Below are 25,881 nucleotides of genomic sequence, written 5' to 3' on the forward strand. Positions count from 1 at the left end.
TTTATAGAAGCAATGTGTGCTATTCTGTTGCTATAATGGTGGAGTTGGTAGGTGGGCTCAGGCCAAACACTGGGGCTGGACACAGTGTTAGTGACCTGAAGAGAGTGCTGCTGAATTTTTACTGCACATGCTTAAATGCAGAGGAATGCTGAACTTAAGGGTTTAGATACAGATTCTCTGGTCACTAAGCATACCCAGATGAACAAAACCCCCAAGATGTGGTGAGAACTTACAGAGTGCATGTTTGGATTAACCTGTACGTGAGCTCTCCCTGCCACAGAGATGATCCTTACTGAAAAAGAGCAGATTGTTTCTAAAGCGGAGAAGGATGTTGAAGAAAAAAGAAAAAGATATCCCAGAAGAAATGAAACTGAAGAAAATGAAGAGACAAGAACTTATGGCTTGGGAGTAAATTCTGCATAAAATAAATGTAAGAAAAAAAAACACAAAAAACACCCCCAAACTTATTTCAGAACCATTGTACCTTTTAATTTTTGAACTATGTGACTATATTACCATCCAAAATAAAATTTAAAATTAAAAAACTGAAGAATTTAATTTAAAAAATGAAGTAAACTGCTATAAACAAAGCAGAACATTCTGCTTGCCTGTGGCACCAGGGGCAAGCTCCAAGAGGATCCACCCTCTGACCTGAGGCTGGTGCTAATACCAACTGCCACAAAGTACCACCTCCCACTCTGGGCTCTCAGTATGTCTCCCTACTGTTTAAGGCAGCAGCCGGGGACATAGCTCATCACCACATTTCTGGCCATTGGTCACAGGTCCTACCGTGAAGACTGGCAGAGGGAGGCTTCCAAAAGCAGGATCTGGCTGCAGAGACAGTGGCCAGCAACCTAAAGGCACCTGAAGGATGGTTGCTTAGTGGCCCAACCCTTGGCTTCCTGTCTCCCTTCTGTGTAAACTGAGCCATGATCTTTGAGGGAAAAGAAGCCTGGACCTTTGGGGTCTCCTGAAGCAAACTGGTAGCTCATATCACAAAGATTAATTTCCTAATACATAAAGAGTTCCTATGAACCAATAAGAAAGACATGACAATGAAGTGTTTCAACAGTTCATAAAAAAAGGAAGTATAAGTGGCTCTTAAATATACTAAATGATGCTTCCTAATAAGCCTCTTGGGAGGACTGCTGAGTCAGCATTGCTGGTTGTAAGTCCATCTTTCATCTACTGCTCCATTTTCCCAGCCACCTTGAGAACCAGTTCCATTTGAATGATCAGTTCTTACCATAAAAGTGATCATGAAGAAACTCAATAAGAGAACAGAGTGTTCATACTCAAACTTGCCCTCAATATCTAGTGAAAAAGTTTTTTAAAAAAAGGAATAAATTCAGCATAGTGCTGAAGTCAGGAGGGAATGTGGCAGACATCAGGAGTTGGCTATGTCCATACCTGCTCTAAGACCTCTTCTCCTACATATGCTTTACTGCTCACTTCCCCAGACTCCCTTGCAATGAGGGTGCTCATGTGATTTGTTGGTTGCCTGTGAGGCACAGACTAGCCTTTGTGAGAGCTTTTCTTTTTCTGGTAAGAATGGCAGATGTTGCTGGTACTGGTTTCCCCCTGTCCTCTTTCCTTGAACTTGGATATGAAAGCATATGAAAGCTACCTTGTGACTACGAGGTGAAGGCCAGGAAAGTGACAGAGATATAGGGTGCCACCTACCTCCAGATGACTTATTTGGAGGAGAGGAAACAACAACAACAATTTCAGCCACCACTGGAAATATCATTTACCTGCAGCTGAAAGCATGTGTCATAGATACCAGGGACCACGAGCAGACTAGCTATATTAGGCAGTTTACAGAAGGTGAAAAGCAGGTGGGACCACACTGATGGTACTCCTGGGAAGGGAGCCCCAGGCTCTTCTGGACAAAGCTCCAAGGAGGTGTCCTGCTTGGAGCTGGCAAGAACAAGCAGCAGGAAGGAGTGGGAGAAAAGAGCACATGCTAACAACTGGTGGCCTGTTTGTGCCTCCTTCCGTCTGCACCATACTGGCCTAGCATTCTCGCCTTCAGGTGGATACAGAAAACTGCTATGTAGAGCTCCAACTGACATGGGCTAAGGCCCCCAGAATGGCAGCTGGATCACAGAATGAAGCTCTACAACCTGGCCAGGAGACAGGCTGGTCAGGCACATGCTGACCTATCTCCCACCCAAGAAGATGTCCTGTCAGGGTACCCTGGAAGTGACATGTGCGAGGGAAACAGCTCTACTCTTACTGGTAATTCAGAACCACCCTTCCTGTTGAGGACATGGGACCAAGGTACACAAAAAGAAACAGACCTCAGAGAGCTAATGTGCTAGTGACCTGGGGTTGAGCTGGGATGTGGGGAAGGTAGAAATTCAGAGAGGGATGCCTTTGCCTTGGGAACATTTATTGATGAGAAAGAGGCTGAGCAAGCTTCTGTCAGACCTGAGGGCTTAGGGGGACCAAAGCAGGGGCCAAAATGAAAAGTGGGGATTCCTGGTAAGTCATCCCTCCTTGTGCTGACACCCCAAAGGGATGTACCCTAGAATAAGGGTAAACTGGAAGTAAACCAGCCCCTGCACAAATGAGTGTCTGGCTTTGAGTCATGAGACAGCCCAGAAAACCTCAATCCCTAAACTGGGTTGAGGGGACTCTGCAATGCTGATGCCTCCAGAATTGGCAACAGCAAACAAAAGTACTCTGTGAAAGAAGGTAACATCACCTGAGGCCTCAAACCATTTCTACAAATAATTTTCCAGACAACATGTCCAGCATATAGTTAAAAAATAATCGGGCATGTAAGGAAATAAGATAATATAAATGAGAACTGGCAGAGACATTTATAGGCAAGAGAAACAGATCCACAAGGGCTCCCAATAGCAGAACTATAAGACATACAACTTTAAAATAACTAAGCTTACTACGCTCAAGCAGATAAAAGACTAAATTGAAAATATGGGGGGAGAATTGAAACTATAAAAAATGATACAGCAGATTTTAAAAAGAGAGGACATTACATCTCTCTGATGATGGGGAAAATGGAAGGGAAGATATCACTGAAGAAGAGAACTAAGGAAAATCCATAGAATGAATGAAGGAAACCGATTTTGAGCTTTGTGAAACTTCAAAACAATGAGAGGGAGCCAAAAGAACTTACACAGCAATGGAAATCAGATTTGCAGCAGAGATTTTACAACAAAGTCTGCAGCACCAGACCTTCAGAGATGTTAAGGGGAATTGGACTTTGAAGTTAGGATTCTAGTAACCAACCAGATTAAGATCTATTGCAACAAAATAAAAATCAAGTAATTTACACATAGGCCAGTCACACACCAAGGCCTGCAGAGGTCTGACCCTCCAACCTTTCTGACTGCAGCCCCTTTCGCCCTCCCACTGCTATTTTGCTTGGCTATTCCTTCCACACCGTAAGCCCTTCCACCTCAGGGCCTTTGGATTCGCTGTTCCCTCTGCCTGGATGTTCTTCCCCTAAATATCTGTGGGGCTTTGCCCCTCACCTTTTCTGGTCTCTGCTCAGTTAGTTAAGACTTCCTTGATTACTCAATATAAAATAGCATCCTGCCAGTAACCCCCTGGCCACTTTGTGTTTGGTTCACAGCACTTGCCCCCACCCAACACAATACATGCACTTGCTCTGCTGTTTAGAATCTGCCTCTCTGCACAAGAATGTAGACCTATGAAGGTGGGGCCGGTTGGCTTTGTTCACTGCTCATTGTCCCGTGCCTGGCCAGAGCAGATGCTCCATCAGTATTTGCTCAGTGACTGCATGAAGCGGGGGACCTAACTTATATCCACAACCCCCATCCCTCACCAACCTGCTTCTTTCAAGGCACTAGCAGGCACAGTGCAAGCCAAAAAATTTGGAGGTGACTGTATGCATGTTCATTATTCTCTGTCTCTTAATCTATTCCATATCCACCCAACCACCCACCAAGTCTTGTTGGGTCTGCCTCTAAAATACAACTTGCATCTGTGTCCTTTCCCCTCTCCATGGCCATCACACCGATCCAAGTCACCTTCGTCTATTGCCAGGATGGCTGCAAAAACAAGCCCTGACTGCTTTCCTACGTCAGTTCACATCACCCCTGCTAACTGATCTCATGTCACAAACTCCTCCAAAAGCTCCGGCTCACAAGATCTCAATGATCTCCTTTCTGCTCATCTGTCTCACCTCATCTCATACCACCCTCTCCTTTGCCTACTATGCTGCAGCCACAGTGGCCTTCATGTACCACGCCCGGTTTGCATTCACTATCACCTCTACCAGGAGACTCCCAGGTCTTGACAGAGCTGGCGCATTCTTATCCCCAGGTTTCACCCTAAAAGACCCCTTCTGATATCTTCCCTGGCCACTTGTTCCCAGGGACCCTTGTCTGATTGCTCTGCTTATTTCTGGGCATAGTATAATCCACAGTCTGAAACTACCTTGTTGACTGAATCGCTTCCTTGCTTCTGTGCCTTCCTACCCGACTGGGAGCTCCACGAAGGCAGGGAAGGATCTTTCACCTTCTCTACGGAACAAACCCACAGCCTCCAGCAGGCAACTCTCCTCAGCACAGGTGCGTGCGTGGCTGAGCACTCCCTGAGCCCCTGACGCCGAGGGCCTGGCTGCTGCCCAGCAGTGCTGTGCTGGCATCTCATCCTCCCACTGACGCTGGGGCCCAAGGTGGTGTGCTCAAGAAGTCTAATGGGGAAGAATTTCAAAGCACTTCGGCTTATTTTTCATCTCCACTTTCACTTTTCAAGACAGAATTCTTGTGGCAAGAATGAAAGCAGCACCTACCACTACCGTTGACTCCCACTGGCTTCCAGTGGAGTAGTGAACCGGACCCAGTAAGTCCTTGCATATTTCTCGGAGTCGGTATTCAAACCCTAATTACGGAAAAAAACAAAACAAAACAAAACAACAAAACAAAACAGAAATAGGAACACATTACAAAAAGAAATAAAAAATCAAGAATATGCTAAGTTGTCGTGTATATCAAACCAGATTGAACAAATGTTTATTTTATTGCCTGCTTTGGGCAAAATGCCTCTTGCACGTCTCTCAGTTTGGGGCACTGAGATCCATAATGACAGACTCTCTCACTCATGAACCCACTCCCATGACAGCATATACAGCAGCCCCTCTGTGTGCTGGGCCCATGGGAAAAATGAGATGTGGCCAGCTCTGGGACAAACTCCCCAAGGTGATGGGAAAATGTAGGAATCGTGGAAGGGGAGGGGGAGTGGGCTAGTCAGATTTGTTTCAGAGAAGACGTGTTGGTAGTGAGAGGAGATCAGCAGGGTCAGGAGGCAGCCTTCAGGAGGTAAGAGATGGCAAGGGTATGAATCTAGGCTGAGGAGGTGGTGACGGAGTGGAGAAGACAGGAGAAGCAGTCACAGGCCTGTCAACTCATGGGTTATGGCACAGCCACGTGGAGTGCCAGAAGTACTGGTGGCAGAATCTGGGGGCCTGTCAGCACTGGCGGCAGCTGAAGCCACAGGGAATGATGAAATCACCCAAAGATGAGGATAGAGAATAAGAGGGTGATGCTGGAATCTGAGGAATTTTAGAAGTGAGAGGGGTCTCCCTTTACAATTTGAGTCCTTTTATGGTCGAGGAAGCAAGAGATAGAGTGGAGGTGACTTGTGTATGGACGAAGGAACAGACATGTGGAAGATGGAGAAAGAGAAGCAAGTGGTAGAAGTGATCCCACAAACTGGTGCAGGCCCCTGAGGAGGCAGCGACTTTGTGCGGGGCATCAGGATGAGTCCTGATCAATACCCAGGATGAAGCAAATTAGAGGAGCCAGAGGAGAAGTCTCCCCAGTGGAATGGGGTATGAGGCCCAGATGGACAGGAGCACCCCAGCAAAGGTATGGGTTTGGGAAGATTGAGTATTTAGAAGAGTCAGTGACCACACAGGCTGGGCAACCACGCAGAATGGGCAGGAAGAGGAAAATTAAACTCGTGTTTGGAGTCTGCTGGGGAGGGGCGAGGGACTTCGAGTTGGTCAGCCGTGTCTGTTGTCATCAGAAGTGTATACATACACCCAGTTATGTCATCAGAGGCAATGTGATATATTTGAGTTCTGGGAGTGACATTTGTAGGGGTTCAGCACGGTTTTCTCTCTTTTTTGTACTCTAAATTATAAACAAAATAGGCAGGGTGTTGTCCAAAGCAAAGCAGGAAGACCATGAGAGGCTGTGGGGGAAGGCTTTCTGTGACCAGGCCTGGAGCTGTGTGGTAACACAGGGAGTTTTGGGAGGGCTGGTTCCCAAGCCACAGCCCTGGAGGCTAAGCTCAGGGAGGAGGAAGGCTGGTAAGAAGCAACCCCACACTTGCCTAGCAAAGAGATGAAAGGCTATTTATTGGAGGTCGCCCTGAGAACAGGATGGCCACATCTTCCAACATACCTAGCTTTCTGCTGGCCGAAAGGGGATGAGAAAGTGGTGGGGGAGAGATACTGGGGAGGGGACAGAAGTGCTGGCAGGGAAAGCTGGGCTGGAAGGCCATGGGGGAGGTGCTGGACAGGCTGGCCCATCCAGGGCAGGAGAGGCTTAGAGGAAGAGAAATGCAGGCTCACTGGATGCTGCTAGAAGATGCCCTTCCCTGGGGTGACTGGCTGACCACTGCAGATCCAGGGTGTTAGGGAGGGAAGGAGGGTGAGCATCTCATCTGCTCCTCTAGAGCAAGTCTATCTGAGCATCCTGTGCCCCCACCCCTTCCCGCTGCCAATCCTCCTGGCCCTCAGGGCCTACCTGATTCAGGGCCTCAGAGCCTATAATGAGCTGGATGCCTGCTGAGCTGCCTCGATTACAGCTTAGGCTAAGAGACGGGGGCTGAGGGCCGTCTGGTTAATGGGGGAGCTGGAGGCCAGGGCCTCTGGGGGTGAACATAATAGGAGACTGGGAGGAAGATGAGTGCAGAGAGCCCTAGACCACTGCACTCTGCCTTGATTCATGGGCTTTCAGAAGGGTCATGTTGGGACAGAAATTGAGTCAGGCCCAAGAAGATGGAAGGGCCACCAGAAACCTCACCTTCGTTCACAAGGTACCGAGCGTAGAGGAGGAGCCAATGGCGGTACTCATGGCTGGACTGCAGGGTGAGTGCCGCCGCAACCTGATTCTCCAGGTAGGCCAGGGTGGTCTCCTGCTGTACTACATGAGGCACGGAGAAGAGCCGGGCTGCCTGTCTTCCTGAACTGCAGAGACCGGCAGAGCAAGCATCATGAGGCAGTGGGTACTACATGGGTCAGGAGGCTGCTTCCGCGAGCCCCTGGGCACCAGTGAGGAGCCAGTCAAGGGGCAGGTGTCAGACTCCATGCTGGCTAACTTGTCCCCATGTCCCAGCCACAGGCCTCCTGGCCACTCTAGCACACCTGTCCCATCCTGTACCTCCTATCTAGGCCCGAGGTGACAGGTCAGCAGCTCATTCCTCCCCACCCCAAATACTGCCCATGATAGTGTCCATGACTCGTAGCACCTCAGACCACTATCTGTGCCCTGAAGTGACAGGGCTTGTGACCTAGCACCCTGAGATATTACCCAATGTTGGCCCACAACCCTTGGCACCCTTGAGCCTGCTTGTGCTAAGCAGCAGCTAGGCATAGGGGGTGGGCAGTCAGAGAGCAGGCCGGTGGGACTGTGCTTGCATGACCCGGCCACCTCCCCCAGCACTTGGGTCACCTACGTGGAGGCACGGCCCTGGACTATGGCTAAAGGTCCAGAGCACAGCATGGCGTCCTGGGGAGGCAGGCTGCTCCTGAAGTCCGCACACTGGGCCAGGGAGTCCTGCTTGTCAGAAACCAGGTTCCTGGGGAGGCAACAGCAGGAGCAGAGGTCAGGAAAACCAGGAGGTCCACCAGAAAGGCTGGCAGTGAGGCCGCCAAGGAGCAGGCACCACATGACCTTCTGCCAGAGTGCCGGCTGAGGCTATCACTGCATTCTCTCCACAGGGCCCTCAGGGACAGGTTTCATAACAAGGCAAAATCAATGACGGTGAAGGTCATCAACGGGGCTCTCGCTGGGACCACTTGAGCTCCATGGTCTCAGAACTTGAGCACAGGGGCCTGCATATGAAATGTGCATAGGATGCCCACTTGCCCAGGGCCCACATGGCCTGGCCTTTGGAAGCTTCCAGGAATGCCAGGCTCTAGCCTTCCCGAGCTTCTATAGCATCCCAAGCAGTCAGCTCTTCACCTTCTCTGGACCTTTCACATCTTTGTTGAAAACATTCTAGCCACATTTTAAAAATAGTTGGATGCCTTTGTAAAACACTAAGCCAACATTTCCCTTCTTAGACAACCAGCCTGTTTCCATTATTACAGTAATCACATATAATATACAAGTTTGCAACCTGGAAGAGCTGGGAATGGGTAAGCTTTTGTTTTTGTTTTTTTTTAAGATTTTATTTTTAAGTAATCTCTATACTCAGCATGGGGCTCGAACTTACAAGTGTGAGATCAAGAGTTGCATGCTTTAATGACTGAGCCAGCCAGGTGCAGCGCTCTCCCTCCGCCCCCCACCCCCCGCTTTTTTTTTTTTTTTTTAAACTCAAAGAATTCTCAATGGGAGGCTAAACTTGTGCCTGGCAACTCTTGACAGAAGAGGGCTGGAAGGCAGCTGGTTTGGGTATGAAGGACCAAAGGTGCAGGCAGAAGAAAAGAATTTCTGACTGGCTGGTACACAATGTACACACTTTACACATCTGGATTAAAGTCTTGGAGGAATAGAGATTTTACAAATATAGAAAAATGCTCCAAACTCCAAAATGGGCTGAGGAAAGACACAGACCATGACACATGGTGAGTGACTGTCCAACCTCACTAATTCACAAAGGCAGCCAGAAGTGCTACTTAGCTCCTGCTAAGCTACAAAAATTGAGGAATGGTGGTGAAGTTGTGAAGCCAACTCACCTATGCTGACAATGGCTAAGGAGACGAGGCTGGAAATGTGTAACTACGACCATAAGAATTTTCAAATGCCTGTTCCAAACAAAGTGACCCCAGAAAACAATGTAGAAGGAAAGCACCCCTGCCCACAGGGACAGTGGGGCCTGTACTGGCGGGTTTGAGCTCTTGCTCTTCTCTAGTGGACAGAGACCAGCAGGGCTGCCACCACAGCATCCATTCCAGGGCTTGATTGTCAGAAGCAGGGCCAGGCAGGCCTGACTGCTTTTGTTCGAGCTCAAGATGGACACTCTCCCAGAAGGGCAGGGCTAGGAGCTGGCTTACTTACCATGTAGAAAGTGACGGATTAAAGCAGTATGCCTTCCCATCAGACAGGTTCATCACTGGGATTCCATGCTGCGTCAGCAAGATCTGTGACACTGTCATGTCACTTCCTGGGGAGACAGCACAAGAATGGGTTCTGGGTGCATTCTGAACAGCAGGTGCCTGCACATGCACCTAAGGAGAAATGCAAACCACAGCTCCCACAGTCCCAGCAACAGGTATCTTAACACTGACGCATAACTAGGCAGTCACTGCTCTACTCTGCGCATGCTGGTCTCACTGCCATCCGCAGGCTGTTTGTCACCTCTTAGGGACCTATTCAAATATGCCCCTGGAGAGAATGCATCTCCCTACAACGTAACGACATCCCCTACAACACGAAATGCTTCGGGCTGGGCCCAGAGCTTGGTTCTCCATCTAGGCTGAACAGGGTGCTTTCATGTCAGGAACCCAGGCTGCCTTGCCCCCACCCCAGGGAACAAGCGGTGGTCTACTGCTGAGGTTACCTGCCAAGATGGAGTGTAGAGATTCTTCTTTCACCACAACCACCTGTCTGTGAACATCCCTAGGAGGGAGACAGGGAACAGCTTACTCTGCAGCTGGGGTAAAAGCATCAGAATGTGCCTCGGTGATCAGACCCCACTCCATGGTCCCCAGTACACACCCAGCCCTTGCTTCCAGGAGGGGGGTTCTGCGCTGGAAAGGGCTTCCACTCCCCATGTGTCACTATGCTACCTCTGCACAAGTCTACGGGAGAGGGCCTAAGCCACAGAGCTGTGGGGTCTGCTACCAACACCATGCCAACTCTGGGAGAAGTGTGGCCATGCTCTGGTAGCTGAGATCCCTTTTCTGGACCCTGGCACATGCAATTAGGCATTGTGTGATTTGTCATGAGCTTTGCTGCTATCAGGATGGCAGCAGGGGCAGGCAGCCTGCGCCACTTCCACTGCACACTCTCCCTCCCTCAACGCGAGGTGGCTATCACAAGCAATGCGTGACTGACTGCTCAGGCCTCCTTAGGCGTTAAGATGCCCAGGCCAGCAGGGCCCAAGGACATGTCTGCCGAGTGGCCCCCTTTGCTGCCTTCCCTATCTCTGAAGTGAGAGGGGACCTGCACAGCCCCATTCCATCTTGCTTAGAGCCCACCCCACCCTGGGCCTGCCTCTCACCAGACAGACAATGTGGCTGCGGCAGTGAGCGCCATGACGTAGGAGCCCGTGCAGTGCAAAGTGGAGATTGGGGACGGCAGGAGGATGGGAGGGAGGAGGCGGCGACCACAGGCGGAGAACACGGACAGCATCCTCTTTTCACAGGCGACACATACCACGTCACTGAAAAGGCACAGAGGGGACAGGTGTCATGATCATCGGGAGCTGTGGCAGAGGAAGCAGCCCTGAAATGCAGAGCCTTCCCTGTCTGTGCCTGCCCCGTGCCTGCTACGAAGGCTTGCCCAAGGACTGGGGCAGCAGGGCTGATGCAGCCTAGCCTAAATGAGACTTCTGATTAAAGAGAATGTGTTCTCTTTCCCTTCAGGGGCTCCTTGAGCTTTTCTGAGCTCACACTAATGCTGATCCAGGGGGAGCCCACAGCAACACCCAGCACACAGGCCTATTTGTCCTTTGTGGGTGCCTGGGATCAGGAAGCTCAGTTTGCTCATCTTGGCAGAGAATGAAAAGGAGGTACAGAATGATGGTTCCTTCTAGGTGCAACACCATGCACTCACTCAGGGCCCATGGGAACCCTGACCCAAGATGGGAGGCCAAGTACTCACAGACACTATGAAAGCATTTTACATGCAGCCTCATGATAACTGATTAAGGGTCTAGTTAAAGTGATTGTATCTAAGCCAATTATCTTTGTAAAATCCTTTTAAGAGTATCAAATAGATGGACCTGACTGAAGGCCCTACGCCTCAACAGGCACCTGAGGAAAATGCTGGTCCTCTTTCCAGATCAAGCACATGTAAAAACAGCTCTAGGGGATCATGGCTGGAAGTCCAGGGGAAGACACTGGGGGACTAACCATTGAATTAAGGTCTCCTCTCAAAGTGCAGAAAATGGAGAGGGCTGGGCTAGGGACTCACAGGACAATCAGAAATCCATCCTGACTTCCCTAGATGAAAATTTGGGGTCCAGAGAAGCAATGATCCCATGTCAGAGAGCCAGACAGAGCTCAGCCTGGAACCTGAGATTTTAGGAATCTGGCCACATAAGGGAATCAGAACATCTGGGTGGAAATCCTGCCTTGGTTGACCCTCTAAGACAGTTTCCCCACCTATAACATGGCGATAATGATGGTGACTTTATTAGGTCTTGTGGGGATTGAGAAGACATGCACATGCTTAGCCTAGGGCAAGGCATGGTACAGGCCTCTGGAAGCTAGCATGTAGGGCAATTCCTCCCGCCTCAGACAGAAACAGGGTCACACAGCATAGCACATGGTGCTTCCCTAACATTAAAAGCTGGGCTAGGCAAAGACCCTTGTCCTTACCAGCTGCCGGCAGCAGTGAGGATCCGACTGGTGAGTACCGTCTCCCACTCCTTCCCTTCCCGGTTACACTTCAAACGACTTAGCTTCACACCTCCCACAGCAGTCACTTCATTCTCCACCTCAATGTACATGGAGGGATCGGAGCTCACCTGGTGGAGGAAAGCAAACACAGTGTCTTTTCAGGGGATGGTGGACCCACTGAGACTTGGGTCATGTGAAAGGTGAGATGATCAAAGGCCCCAAAGCAGGAGGAAGACAGAGAGGCAGACAGAACTGGCTGGTAAACAGGAGGGTGGCAATGTGTGCAGTAACAGGGTGCGACAAGAAGGCCAGACATCTGGATGTGTGGCCCCCAGGGCAGGGAGAGGGCTGGGAACTTGCTCAGCCTCATCTCTCATGCCTAAGGAGCTGACGGACTGGATATCCCCATATGGAAAACCCAGGTAGAACGGCTGAACAGTTTGCAGTTGTGTGGCCACAAAGTGGGTAAACTGGGGCAGAGGGCTGGATGTGACTGGGAGATAGGCCCCTTCATAGACCCCTGGAAACCAAGAACAGTCCCAAGCAGCACTCAGTGGTAAAGCCCCTGGGCGGGGGTGGGGTGGGGTGGGGAGGGGCAGTGGCTAGTTTGGAAGGGGGTTTGTGCGCCGTCTCCATGCACAACAGCAACAGGAACAAACCACGTGGGTCCCTATCCTTAGGCCCAGAAAGACTTGTGGTGGGAGGGGCTGACATTGGTTCTCTCATGTCCCATGAGGACCAGCCTGCGCGAGGCAGTGTGTGCCCAGTGGAAAGTGACCTGTGTGTGGGGTCCTAGAAGGTTTCCTGAGGACGTGCACCTGAGCTTAGGAACAACAGGCCGTGAACCTGTGGCATGTCCAAGGTCAGGTGCTAGACGGAATGAATGGAAGGCCTCTGGGCATAATGGATTCTTTGTTCTAGAGCTGTGTTTTGAACAAGCACATAGTCATAAGCTTCTACTCCAAGAACTCAAATAGCCCTGATGACGACTCTGCTGGGTCCTGGGAAGGGGACAGGGCCAGTGAGCTGATTGGGAGATAGGCCATTACCATGCAGTCCAACTGCACCAAGCCTGAGGCTGCCCAGGGCTGAGTGTGGAGCTCAAGGAGGCTTCCAGAAGGGAATACCTGAGACAAGTTTTGAAGGGGCTGGCCATCCAGAAGATGGCAGCAGGACTGTAAGGGCAAAGCACAGAGGAGAGAAATGCGAGGTGGGGGCAGCAAGGGAACCCCTGGGGAAGAGGCTAGTGATCTGGCCCTGATTAACTACAACTTCCCCAGATGTGGGAAGTGATGGAGAGCCACTGAAAAGCAGCCCTAAGTAAGTGACAATTCAGGGTTTACACAGAGGGGGAGCGTGGAGAGAGTGTGCAGAGGTAAGAAGCCTGCTCACCTGGAGGGTGAATGCTCTCTGGGGGCCTGGCATGGGTAGTTTCAGTGCAGGTGCTGGTACAGACAAACACACGGCGTCCTTCTCTGCGGTCAGGGCAGCTGGGGACTGCAAGAGCAGAAATGTCTCTGAGCCCCACCCCAGCAACCGTAGGGCAACGTCAGGTAAAGGTGAGTTACCCAGTGGTGAGGCCAGGCCAGTTCCCCAGGCATTTCTGCCTACTCTGTGAGGGTAAAAGTGCAGATGAAGGCTATAAAGACCCCCACTTTCCAGATGAGTAGCTGATCCCAGGGAACTGCTCAAGGACTCCAAGTGGGTTGAGGGCAGGTGTGGGGGCCTGCATGTCTCTGCCAACTGTTCCCACACTGATGAGGCACACAGTGGCATGCACAGCCTCTCTTATCCTACTCGGGCACGTGCGGATTCCAGCACTGAGCTCACGAGCTGGGCTGGGGGAGACCACATGGGCCCGCTGGCCTCACCTGGACAGACAGAGACACAGGCATGAGCCGAGAGTCCTTCCGAGGCCGCCCTTTTTTCTTCTTTTCCACCGTTTCTACCTCAAGCTCCAGTTTTCGCTTGGACAGTGAGGAAGGCTTGGCCACAGGGACCTTTTCGTCGCTGTCACTGCTGCTCTCCAGGAGGTCCCGGGGCCTCAGCTCTTTCACAAGGTTTTGCTCTTTCAACCTGCACAAACACAGACATCCATGGCCTACTCCATATGACTATTAAGTTTAAAATAATTATAAAATTCATACTCATCACCAAAATAAATAAAAATTGTAAAAAAGGACTTCTGGTTTCTGCTCCAACATGCAAAGAGCTTGGAAGTTGACACTCCCATTCTCAAAGAGGAAAGCTGAAAAACTGAAAATCAACAACTTTTCTTGGATTCATCAGAGAAGTAAGGTCACAAGGCAAACTACCACCCTGGAAACTAGAGATACCAGGTGAAGACAGAAAGCCAGAGCTCACCTGGAGCTGAAGGCCCTGGAGCCCTAACTGGTAGGAAGACTTAAAGTAACTGGTACACTGCTGAAGGCTGAGCGTGGGCTGGCTTGTAAGTTAAAACTCTTGGGGGTCCAGTGGAAGGAGGGTACCCACACTTATGTTAGCTCTACCTCCAGGAGCTCTAACAGGCTGTCATGGGTGAAGATCAGGGATGGAAAAATCCCCTCTGTGCTTTGGGCTAGGGGAGGGGAAAATGAACCATTTGAAACACACCCAGAGTTCCCTTCTCCTTAACAAAAGCTTGCCTTCAAGGGAAACTACTAGACCCCATGTGACTTAGTGGCAGGGCAATTAACCACCTATAGCCTAGCCCACACATGCACGCACAAACACCCGCGTGCGCTAAGGAATTCTTCTGAAGGTCATAGCCCAGGGTCACCGGTCCAACGACAACAAAAAGATTTAATCATGAGATAACAGAATGCTTCTCCTCCCCAAAACCTCACCATTTCAACAGGGCTCTGGTACAATAGGACTAGAATAACTAGTTTGAAGCTAGCAGAGGGTGGTTCATGAGTTTTAAGGAAAGAAGCCAGCTCCATAACTAAAAGTGCAAGGTGAAGCTTCAAGTGCTAATGTAGAAGCTGCAGGAAGTTATTGAGAAGCTCTAGCTAATTAGAGAAGGTGGCTACAGTAAATGACAGATTTTCAATATACATGAAATAGCCTTGTATTGAAAGTAGAAGCTATCTAGGACTTTCACAGCTGGAGAGGAGAAGTCAATGTCTGGCTTCAAAGGACAGGCTGACTCTCTTGTTAGGGGCCAGTGAAGCTGGTGACTTGAAGTGGAAGCCAATGCTCATTTACCATTCCAAAAATCCTAGGGCCTTAAGAATTATGCTAAATCTATTCTGCCCTACCCTATATAAGCGGAACAACAAAGCCTAGATGAAACCGTATCTGCTTATAGCATGGTTTACTAAATATTTTAAGCTCACTGTTGAGAACTACTGCTCAGAAAAAGATTCCTTTAAAAATATTACTGTTCATTGCCAATACACCTGGGTCACCCAAGAGCTCTGATAGAGATGTCTATCGGACATCTCTTTCATCAGGCAGATGAAATTAATGTTGTTTTCATGCCTGCTAACACAACATCTGTTCTGCAGGCCATGGATCAAGAGTAGTTTTGACTTTCAAGTCTTATTATTGAAGAAATACATTTTGTAAGGCTATAGCTGCCATACGTCGTGACTCCTGTGATGGATCTGGACAAAGTACATGGAAAACCTGAAAATGATTCATCATCTAGATGCCACTAAGAACACTCAAGATTCATAGGAAGGGGTCAAAATAGCAACATGAACAGGAGTTTGGAAGAAGTAAATTCCAACCCTCATGGATGACTTTCAGGGGTTCAAGACGTCAGTGGAGGAAGTAACTGCAGATGTGGTGGAAACAGCAAGAGATCTAGAATTAGAAGAGAAGCCTGAAGATGTGACTGAATTGCTCCAATCTCATGATAAAACCTGAATGGATGAGAAGTTGCTTCTCATGGAGGAGCAGAGGAAGTGGTTTCTTGAGATGGAATCTACTGGAGAAGATGCTGTAAAGATTGTTGAAATGACAACAAAGGATTTATTTTTTTTTAAAGATTTTATTTATTTATTTGAGAGAGGGATGGAGGGAGACAGAGAGAGAGAGAGAGCATGAGGGGGGAAGGGTCAGAGGGAGAAGCAGACTCCCCACCGAACAGGGAGCCCGATGTGGGACTCGATCCCAGGACTCCAGAATCACGACCTGAGCTGAAGGCAGTTGCTTAACTGACTGAGCCACCCAGGTGCCCTGACAACAAAGGATTTAGAATACCACATAAACTTAGCTGATTAAACAGTGGCAGGCTTTGAGAGGACTGACTTCCAATTTTGAAAGAAGTTCTGCTGTGTATAAATGCTGTCAAATGGCATTGCTATAGAGAAATTGTTCATAAAAGGAAGAGTCAACTGATGTGGCAAACTTCATTATCTTAAAGTTGCCACAGCCACCTCAACCTTCAGCAAGTACCACCATGAACAGTTAGGAGCCATTAACATTGAGGCAAAACCCTCCACCAGCAAAAAGATTATGACTTGCTGAAAGCTTAGATGATGGTTAGCATTTTTTAGCAATGAAGTATTTTTTCCATTAAGGTATGTACATTGTTTTCTTAGATATAATGCTATTATTGCACACTTAATAGACTACAGTCTACAACTTTTACATGTACTAGGAAACCAAAAATTCATTTGACTTGCTTTATTGCAATATTTGATTTATTGTGGTCGTCTGGAACCAAACCTGTAATATCTCCAGCATATGCCTGTATGCCACTCTAACTCTAAGTAAAAGAAAACTGGAGTAGCTATATTAATTTCAGAAAAAGTGGACACCAGAGTAAGGAAAAGTATTAAGGATAAAGAGGAACATTACATAATGATAAAAGGGTCAATTTTCCTTTATGTATACATATGTATACATACATAGCAATCCTTAATGTACACATGCCTAACAACAGAGCAACAAAATACATGTGGCAAACTGACAGAACCACAAGGAGAACTGGACAACTCCACAATTGTAAGTGGAGATTTCAATTTACCTCTATCAGTAACTGACAGATCCAGCAGACAGAAAATCAATAAGGAATTAGTCAAATGAATACTATCATTCATTTGAATTTAGTTGATATTTATAAGATACTTCATATAACGATAGCAGAATACACATTCTTCTCAAGATCACATGGAATTTCACTAAGATAGACCACATTCTGGGTCATAAAACATACTCTAACAAATTTAAAAGGATAATGGGGTGCCTGGGTGGCTCAGTCATTAAGTGTCTGCCTTTGGCTCAGGTCATGATCCCAGGGTCCTGGGATCAAGCCCTGCATTGGGCTCCCTGCTCGGCGGGAGGCCTTCTTCTCCCTCTCCTACTCCCCCTGCTTGTGTTCCCTCTCTCGCTGTGTCTCTCTGTCAAATAAATAAATAAAATCCTTAAAAAAAAAACCCACAAATTTAAAAGGATAAAAAACATACCAAGTATGCTTTAAGCCCACAACAGAATTAAACTAGACAACAATAACAAAAGATACCTGGAAAACCCCTAAGCAGAGGGTTAAACCACACACTTCTAAACAATATATGGTCAAAGAAAAAATCTCAAGAGAAATGTAAAAATATTTAAATGAAAACAAAAGTGTAATTTATCAAAATTTGTGGGATGCAGTGAAAACAGTGCTTAGAAGAAAATTTATAGCAGAAAATATTTTTAAAAGATTTATTTATTTATTTATTGGGGGGAGGGGCAGAGGGAGAAAGTCTTAAGCAGACTCCACACTGAGTGTGGAGCCCAACACAGGGCTTGATCTCAGGATCCTGAGATCACCACCTGAGCCAAAACCAAGACTCAGACACTTAACCGATTGCCACCCAGACAACCCCTTTATTTTTTCTTAAATATTTATTTGAGAGAGAGAGAGCAAGTGAGAGTGCAGGGAAGGGCAGAGGGAATCTTCAAGCAGACTCCCCGATGATCATGGATCCTGATGTGGGGCTCAATTTCCCAACCCTGAGATCATGACCTGAGCCAAAATCAAGAGTCGGTTGCTTACCCAACTGAGCCACCCAGGCGCCCTGAGAATACATATTTTAGAAAAGAAGAAAGACCTGAAATAAAAAACTTTATTTTTTTAAAGATTTTATTTATTTATTTGAGAGAGAGAATGAGAGAGAGAGAGAGAGAGAGAGAGCATGAGAGGGGGGAGGGTCAGAGGGAGAAGCAGACTCCCCGCTGAGCAGGGAGTCCGATGTGGGACTCAATCCCGGGACTCCAGGATCATGACCTGAGCCGAAGGCAGTCGCCTAACCAACTGAGCCACCCAGGCGCCCTGAAATAAAAAACTTTAAACTTTACCTTTAGGAACTAGAAAAAGATCAGCAAGCAGAAGCAAATAAATAACAAATACCAATACAGTAATATAATAATAAGGCAATAATAAGTAAAGTAATATAAAGCAAGGAGAAGAAAATAAATAATAAAAATTACAGTAGAAATCCATGAAATTCAAAACAGGAAAACAACAGAAAAACCAATGAAATAAAAAGCTGGCTCTTTGAAAAGAGCAATAAAATTAAGAAACTTGTAGAGAGGCTAATCAAGAAAAAAAGAGAGGACACAAAATCATTAATGTCAGAAATGCAAAAGGGGTCTTCACTATTCCTCCCATGGACAATAAAAGGAACATAGAGGAATATTATGAATAATTCTAAATCCACAGATTGGATAACTTTGGTGAAATGGACCAGTTTCTTGAAAAAAACAAAAAACAATCAACTAAAACTCACACAAGGAAAAATAACTAATCTGAATAGGCCTATTAGGGCGCCTGAGTGGCTCAGTCAGTGAAGCGTCTGCCTTCAGCTCAGGCCATGATCCCGGGGTCCTGGGATCGAGTCCCGCATCGGGCTCCCTGCTCCTCTGGGAGCCTGCTTCTCCCTCTACCCCTCCCCCCTGCTCATGATCTCTCACTCTCTTTCTCTCTCTCTCTCTCTCAAATAAAAAAAAAATCTTTGAATAGGCCTATTAAAGAAAATGAATCAACAATTAATAACCTTCCAAGAAAAAAAAGTACCAGGCCCGGACAGTTTTACTGGTGAATTATACCAAATATTTAAGGAAGAAATTATACCAATTTTCTACAATATATTCTAGAAAAGAGAAGCAGGGGAAATAACTCCTAACACCCATGAGGCAAGCATTACCCCAATATAAAAACCAGGTACTGACATTACAAGAAAAAAACTATAGGCCAGTATCTCTCATGAACATAGATGCAAAAATCTTCAACAAAATATTGGCAAATTGAATCCAACAATGTATAAGAATTATATACAACAACCAAATGGTATTTATATGCAGATATGCATACTAGCTCAACATTCAAAGTGATTAATGTAATCCATCACAGCTAATAAACCTAAAGAAGAAAAATCTTATCATCATATAAACAGATGCAGAAAGGCATGTGACAAAATCCAACATCCATTCATGATAAAAAAAAACTCTTAGCAAACCAGGACTGGAGGAGAATTTCCTCAATTTGATAAAGGATATTCACAAAAAAATCTACAGCTAACATTATACTTAATGGTGAGACACTAGATGCTTTCGCATAAGACTGAGAAGGCAAGGATGTCCCCTCTCACTACTTCTATTTAATATAGTACTAGAAATCCTAGCTAATGCAGTAAGATAAGAGAAAGAAATAAAAGGCATAAAGATTGGGAAGGAGAAATAAAATTGTCTCTATTTGCAGATGACATAATTGTCTTTGTAGAAAATCTCAAAGAATCAAAGACAACAAAAAATGGAACTAATAAGCAATTATGGCAAGGCTGTAGGATACAAAGTTAATATACAAAAGTCAATTGCTTTTCTACATACTAGTATTGAACAACTGGTATTTGAAATTCTAAACATAATACTATTTACATTAGCATCATAAAATGAAATAATCAGATATAAATCTAACAAAATACGTCTAAATTCCATATGAGGAAAACTACAAAACTCTGATGAAAGAAATCAAAGACCTATATAAATGGAGATATTCTATGTTTATGGATAAGAAGACTCAATATATACTTTTTAAAGTTTATTTTTTTTAAAGATTTTATTTATTTGAAAGAGAGAGAGTGCGTACACAAGCAGGGGGAGGAGAAGAGGCAGAGGGAGAAGCAGGCTCTGCGCTGATCAGGGAGCCTGATGTGGGGCTTGATCCCAGGACCCTGAGATCATGACCTGAGTCAAAGGCAGATGCTTAACCGACTGAGCCACCCAGGTGCCCCAGGAGACTCAATATTGTTAAGATGTCAATTTTTCATAACTTGATCTAGAGAGTAAATGAAATCCCAATAGAAGTCCCAGGAAATTATATTGTATATATTGACAAACTGATTCTAAAATTTATATGGAAAGATAAAACACCTAGAAATAGATCCATACAAATATAATCAAGTGATCTTTAATTAAGGCAAAGGCATAGAAAGGATAGTCTTTTCAACAAATGATGCTGAAACAACTGGACAACCACATGCAAAAATGGAATCTAGACACATACCTTATGTCGCCCACAAAAATTAACTCAAAATGATCTAAGTGTAAAATGCAAAACTATAAATGAAGAACTTAGAAGAAAACATGGTAGGAAGTCTAATGAGCCTGGGTTTGGCAAATTTATTTCTTATATTACAGTGCTTACCATGGTAAATGTAGTTACCATCTGTCACCATACAAAGTTATTACAATATTATTGACTATACTGGCAATGAGTGTTTGATACAATACTGAAAGCACAATCCGTGACAGAAAAAATCTGGTTCTGCAGGACTTCATTAACATTAGAAGTTTCTGCTCTAAGACATTGTTAAAAGAATGAAAAGACAAGGCAAAGATCGGAAGACAGTACTTGCAAATCACATTATCCGAGTAAGGATTTGTATCCAAAATATACAAAGAATTTGTAGAACTCGACAGTAAGAAAACAAGCAACCTAATCTAAAAAATAAAAAGATCTAAACAGGCACCTCGCCAAAGAAGATCCAGATGGCTAATAAGCATATGAAAAGATGGTCAACACTAGAAGTGAAAATCAGGGAACCCAAAATAAACACAACAGTAAGAGATCACTCAACACTTATTAGAATGGCTAAAATCTAAAAAAACTTTTAACGAATGTGGACAAGGATGTGGATCAAAGGAACTCATTCATTGTTGGTGGAAATGCAGTCATTGTGAAAGACAGTCTGGCAGTTTCTTATAAAGCTAAACCTAGTCTCACCACACAACCCAGTGATTGCACTCCTAGGTATTTGCCCAGCTGAGCTGAAAACATTTATTCACACAAAAACCTACACATGAATGTTCATAGCAGCCTTATATAATGTTTATACATAACTGCCCGAAAATGGAAGCAATCAAGGTATCCTTCAATGGGGGAATGGATAAACTATGGTAGTACATACAAACTGTGGTACATTCATACAATGGAATATTATTTGGTAATAAAAAGAAATGAACTATCAAACCATGAAAATGCATGTGAGAACATTACATTGCTAAGTGAAACACACCCATCAGAAAAGGGTATATACAGTATGATTCCAATTATACAACATTCTAGAAAAGGCAAAACTATGGAGGCAGAAAAAGTTCAGTGATTGTCAGGTGTTCAGGGAAGAAGGGAGGGATGAATAGCTAAAGTACAAGGGATATTTAGGGAGGTGAAATTACTGTGCATGATGCTATAATGCTGGATAAAAGACATTACGCATTTGTCAAAACACATACAACTGTACAGCACAAAGAGAAAACTCTAAATGATGGACAGTACTTCATAAAAATTAAAAAAAAAAACTTAAAGTGTAGGACTAAATACCTACTGGAGTATGATAATGGAATAGGATTATGTAGGAGAACATCCTTGCTTAGGAGGTGACTCTCACAGTAGGAAGAAGTGTTGTGTTTCCATCATGTGTGTTGTAGAGTAAAAGTAAAATCAAAACTCGCGAAAGTGACAAAAACTGGTGAATCTAGGTGAAGGCTACAAAGATGTTTAATGTTGCTGAAGGCTGGGAAGCTTTCAAAACAAAAGCCTATAAAAAACTCCACTTAGAAGTCCTAGGTGCTGGGGCGCCTGGGTGGCTCTGTCGGTTAAGCAGCTTAAGTGTCTGCCTTTGGCTCAGGTCATGATCCCAGGGTCCTGGGATCGGGCCCTGCATTGGGCTCCCTGCTCAGCGGGGAGCCTGCTTCTCCCTCTCCCTCTGCCTGCTGCTCTGCCTACTTGTGCTCTCTCTCTCTGTCAAATAAATAAAATCTTAAAAAAAAAAAGAAGTCCTAGGTGCTGCTGACATAGAAACACAGTATCTCATGCCTTTTCTTGCACTTCTCCATTGCAATCTGTGTATACCTGTATGTGTACGAGTATGTATGTGTGCAATGTGTGTATTTTTGGTAACAGTTTTACTGAGATGTAACCCACATACCATACAATTCATGAATTTAAAGGATACAATTCAATAGTTCTTAGTGTGTTCACAAAGTTGTGCAACAATCACAATAGCAATTTCAGAATATTTTCATCATCTCAAAAAGAAACCCTGTACCTCTTCGTTATAACCCCTCCCCTCCAGCCAATTCTCCCATTCACCACAGCTTGGGAAACCACTAACCTACTTTCTATTTCCATAGATGTCCCCATTCTGCACACTTCCTAGAAACGGAATCACAGAATATGAAATATTCAGGATTGGTTTCTTCCACTTAGCATGTTTTCAAGGTTTATTCATGCTGTAGACTGTACTGGTACTTTACTCCTTTCTTATGACTGAGTAATATTTCATTGTATGGATAACCACACCTTGCTTATCCATACTTCAGGTAATAAACATTTGGTTGGTTTCAAGCTTTTGGCTATTGTAAAAAATGCTGATATGAACATTCATATAAAAGTTATTTGTGTAGGCATGTTTTCATTTTTCTTGGGTATTTTTACCCAGGACTGAAACTCCTGTGTCAAATGTTAAGTCTATGTTTAACTTTTTAAGGAACTGCCAGACTATTTTCCAAAGTGTCTGTACCTTTTTATATTCCCACCAGCAGTGTATGAAAGTCCCAATTTCTTCACATTGATGCCAACACTTAGTATTTATCTTTTGATTTCCTAGCAGTGCGAAGTAGAATCTTGTGGTTTTACTTGTACTTCCCCAATAACTAATAATGTTGAGTATCTTTTCATTTGCTTATTGGCTATTTGTATATCATATTTTTAAAAAAGATTTTTATTTATTTTAGAGAGATCATGAGCAGAGACAGGGACAGAGGGAGAGATAGAAAATCCCAAGCAGACTCCCCACTGAGCGTGGAACATGATGTGGGGCTCGATCCCAGGACTCTGAGATCATGACATGAGCTGAAATCAAGAGTCAGATGCTCAACTGACTGAGCCACCCAGACACCCCTTGTATATCATATTTTTAAAAACGTCTATTTAAATCCTTGGCCCACTTAAAAATTGCATCATTAGTCTACTACTGAGTTGTACGAGTTGTAAGAATACTTGTATTCTAGACACAAGTCCTTTATTAGATATAGGATTAGCAAATATTTTCTCCATTTTTCCCCCATCTTTTTTTTTTTTTTAAGATTTTATTTATTTATTTAAGAGAGAGAGACAGAGTGAGAGAGGGAACACAAGCAGGGGGTGTGGAAGAGGGAGAAGCAGGCTTCCCTGCAGAGCAAGGAGCCCAATGCGGGGCTCGATCCCAGGACCCTGGAATCATGACCTGAGCTGAAGGCAGACGCTTAACGACTGAGCCACCCAGGCGCTCCCCCTCCCCACCATCTTAAGGGTTTCCTTTAAAGCACAAAAGTTGTAAATTTTAATGAAATCCAATTTATCTATTTCTTCTTTGATTACTTGTGATTTTGCTGTCATATCTAAGAATCCATTAACAAATCCAAAGTCACAAAGAGTTTTGTAGTTTGACTCTTAAATTTAGTTCTTTGATTTTGAGTTGCAGTGTGAAGTAAGGATCCAACTTTATTTTTTTGCATATATGGATAACACATATGCAAGCAACATTTGTTGGTAAGACTCTTCTTTCTCCAACCATTGAATGGTCTTGGCACCCTTGTTGAAAATGAACTGACCACAGAAATGTGAGTTTATTTCTGGAATTTCAGTTCTATTCTTCTGGTCTACATGTCTATCCTTGTGCTAGTACCACACTGTCTTATTACTGCTCTGTACTAAAGTTTGAACTCAGGAAGTATGAGTTCTCCAATTTTGCTCTTTTTTTTCCCCAAGACTATTTTGGCTATTTGGGGGCCCTTGACTTTCCACATGTATTCCCAGATGGCATTTTGCAAAGGACTGCATTGAATCTTGTAAATCAATTTGGGGGCTACTACCACCATCTTAACAATGTCAAGACATCCAATGGAATGTCTTTCCATTTATTTAGGTCTTTAATTTCTTTCAACAACGTGTTGTAGTTTCCAAAGTATAATTTTTATGCTGTATTTTTTTTTTTAAGATTTATTTGACAGAGACAGACAGCGAGAGAGGGAACATAAGCAGGGGGAGTGGGAGAGGGAGAAGCAGGCTTCCCACTGAGCAGGGAGCCCGATGCGGGGCTCGATCCCAGGACCCTGGGATCATGACCTGAGCCGAAGGCAGACGCTTAACGACTGAGCCACCCAGGCGCCCCTATGCTGTATTTCTTTTGTTAAATTTATTTCTAAATATTTTATTTTTTTCTGTGCTACTGTAAATAGAACTGTTGTCTTAAGATTTTTTTTTTGTATTTTTCTATACAAGTGTATAGAAATGTATATTGACCTTGTATCTCACAACCTTGAAGTCATTTAGTCTAGAAACTCTAGTATGATGTTGAAAAGAAATGGCAAGAGTGGACATCCTTGTCTTGTTCCTGTTCATTTTCCTTAGGAGGAAAACATCAAGTCTTTTACCATGAAGTATGATCTTAGTTGTGTGGGTTTTTCAAAGATGTCCTTTTATCATGTTGAGGGAGGTCCATTCTATTCCTAGTTTGTTATTTGTTTATGTCATGAATGGGTGTTAGATTCAATCATCGGGGGGCTGTTTTTATTCTACTGATATAGTATATTACATCAGCTGATTTTCATACGTTGAACCAACCTTGTATTTCTGGGATAAATCCCACTTAGTCGTTGTATATGATTAAAAAATAATATATATATATATATATATGTCGTATTTTTGAGGATTTCTGTGTCCTTATTCTTAAGAAATATTGTAGTTTTCTTTTCTGTGATATCTTTGTCTGCTTTTGGTAGCCTGATGATACTGGCCTCACAGAATGAGATGGGAAATGTTCTCTATTTTTTTTTTTTTTAAGATTTTATTTTTATGTAATCTCTACACCAACATGGAGTTTGAACCTACAACCTTGAGATCAAGAGTTGCATGCTCCACTGACTGAGCCAGCCTGGTGCCCCTCTCCTATTTTTTAAGAGTTTATGAAGAGGGGCGCCTGGGTGGCTCAGTCGTTAAGCGTCTGCCTTCGGCTCAGGTCATGATCCCAGGGTCCTGGGATCGAGCCCCACATCAGGCTCCCTGCTCCACGGGAAGCCTGCTTCTCCCTCTCCCACTCCCCCTGCTTGTGTTCCCTCTCTCGCTGTGTCTCTGTCAAATAAATAAATAAAATCTTAAAAAAAAAGTTTATGAAGAATTGTCATTAATTCTTTAACTGATTGGTAGAATAAATTAGTAAAGCCATCTGGGCCTGGGCTTTTCTTTGTAGGTTGTTGTTGGATTACTAATTCAAACTCTTCACTTGTTATAGGTCTATTCAGATTGTCTATTTCTTCTTGTGTTAGTTTTGGTAGTTCATGTCTTTCTAGGAGTTTCTCCATTTCATTTAAGTTATCTAATTTATTGGTATGCAATTTTTTTAAAAGATTTTATTTATTTTTTGACAGAGAGAGACAGCGAGAGAGGGAACACAAGCGGGGGGGTGGGAGAGGGAGAAGCAGGCTTCCTGCCAAGCAGGGAGCTCGATGCGGGGCTCCATCCCAGGACCCTGGGATCATGACCTGAGCCGAAGGCAGACGCTTAACGACTGAGCCACCCAGGCGCCCCACTGGTATGCAATTAAATATAATACCTTCATCCTTTTTATTTTTGTAAAGTCAGTTGTAACACCCTTCTTTCATTTCTGATT

At 45.0% G+C, this 25,881-nt stretch overlaps 1 protein-coding gene across 4 annotated transcripts in view; it reads right to left on the reverse strand.

Moving 5' to 3' along the window:
* HIRA (histone cell cycle regulator) overlaps positions 1 to 25,881 on the reverse strand; it is an 88,669-nt gene that overhangs the window by 8,794 nt on the left and 53,994 nt on the right. For 3 of the 4 annotated variants that reach the window (XM_025857980.2, XM_025857979.2, XM_025857982.2), the window contains 8 exons: positions 13,606 to 13,810; positions 13,127 to 13,231; positions 11,714 to 11,862; positions 10,393 to 10,554; positions 9,730 to 9,788; positions 9,228 to 9,333; positions 7,681 to 7,803; positions 7,029 to 7,192 (listed from right to left, as the gene is read on the reverse strand). In XM_025857980.2, the coding sequence (XP_025713765.1) occupies positions 7,029 to 7,192; positions 7,681 to 7,803; positions 9,228 to 9,333; positions 9,730 to 9,788; positions 10,393 to 10,554; positions 11,714 to 11,862; positions 13,127 to 13,231; positions 13,606 to 13,810 (1,073 nt within the window). Of the gene's footprint in view, positions 1 to 4,789; positions 4,879 to 7,028; positions 7,193 to 7,680; positions 7,804 to 9,227; positions 9,334 to 9,729; positions 9,789 to 10,392; positions 10,555 to 11,713; positions 11,863 to 13,126; positions 13,232 to 13,605; positions 13,811 to 25,881 lie in introns of all 4 variants that reach the window. The other variant, XM_025857981.2, reaches the window with a different exon arrangement.

Source organism: Callorhinus ursinus, unplaced genomic scaffold, assembly GCF_003265705.2.
Source record: "Callorhinus ursinus isolate GAN/ISIS: 27379988/994484 unplaced genomic scaffold, GSC_fseal_2.0 scaffold115, whole genome shotgun sequence".
Classification (NCBI taxonomy): Eukaryota; Metazoa; Chordata; class Mammalia; order Carnivora; family Otariidae; genus Callorhinus; species Callorhinus ursinus.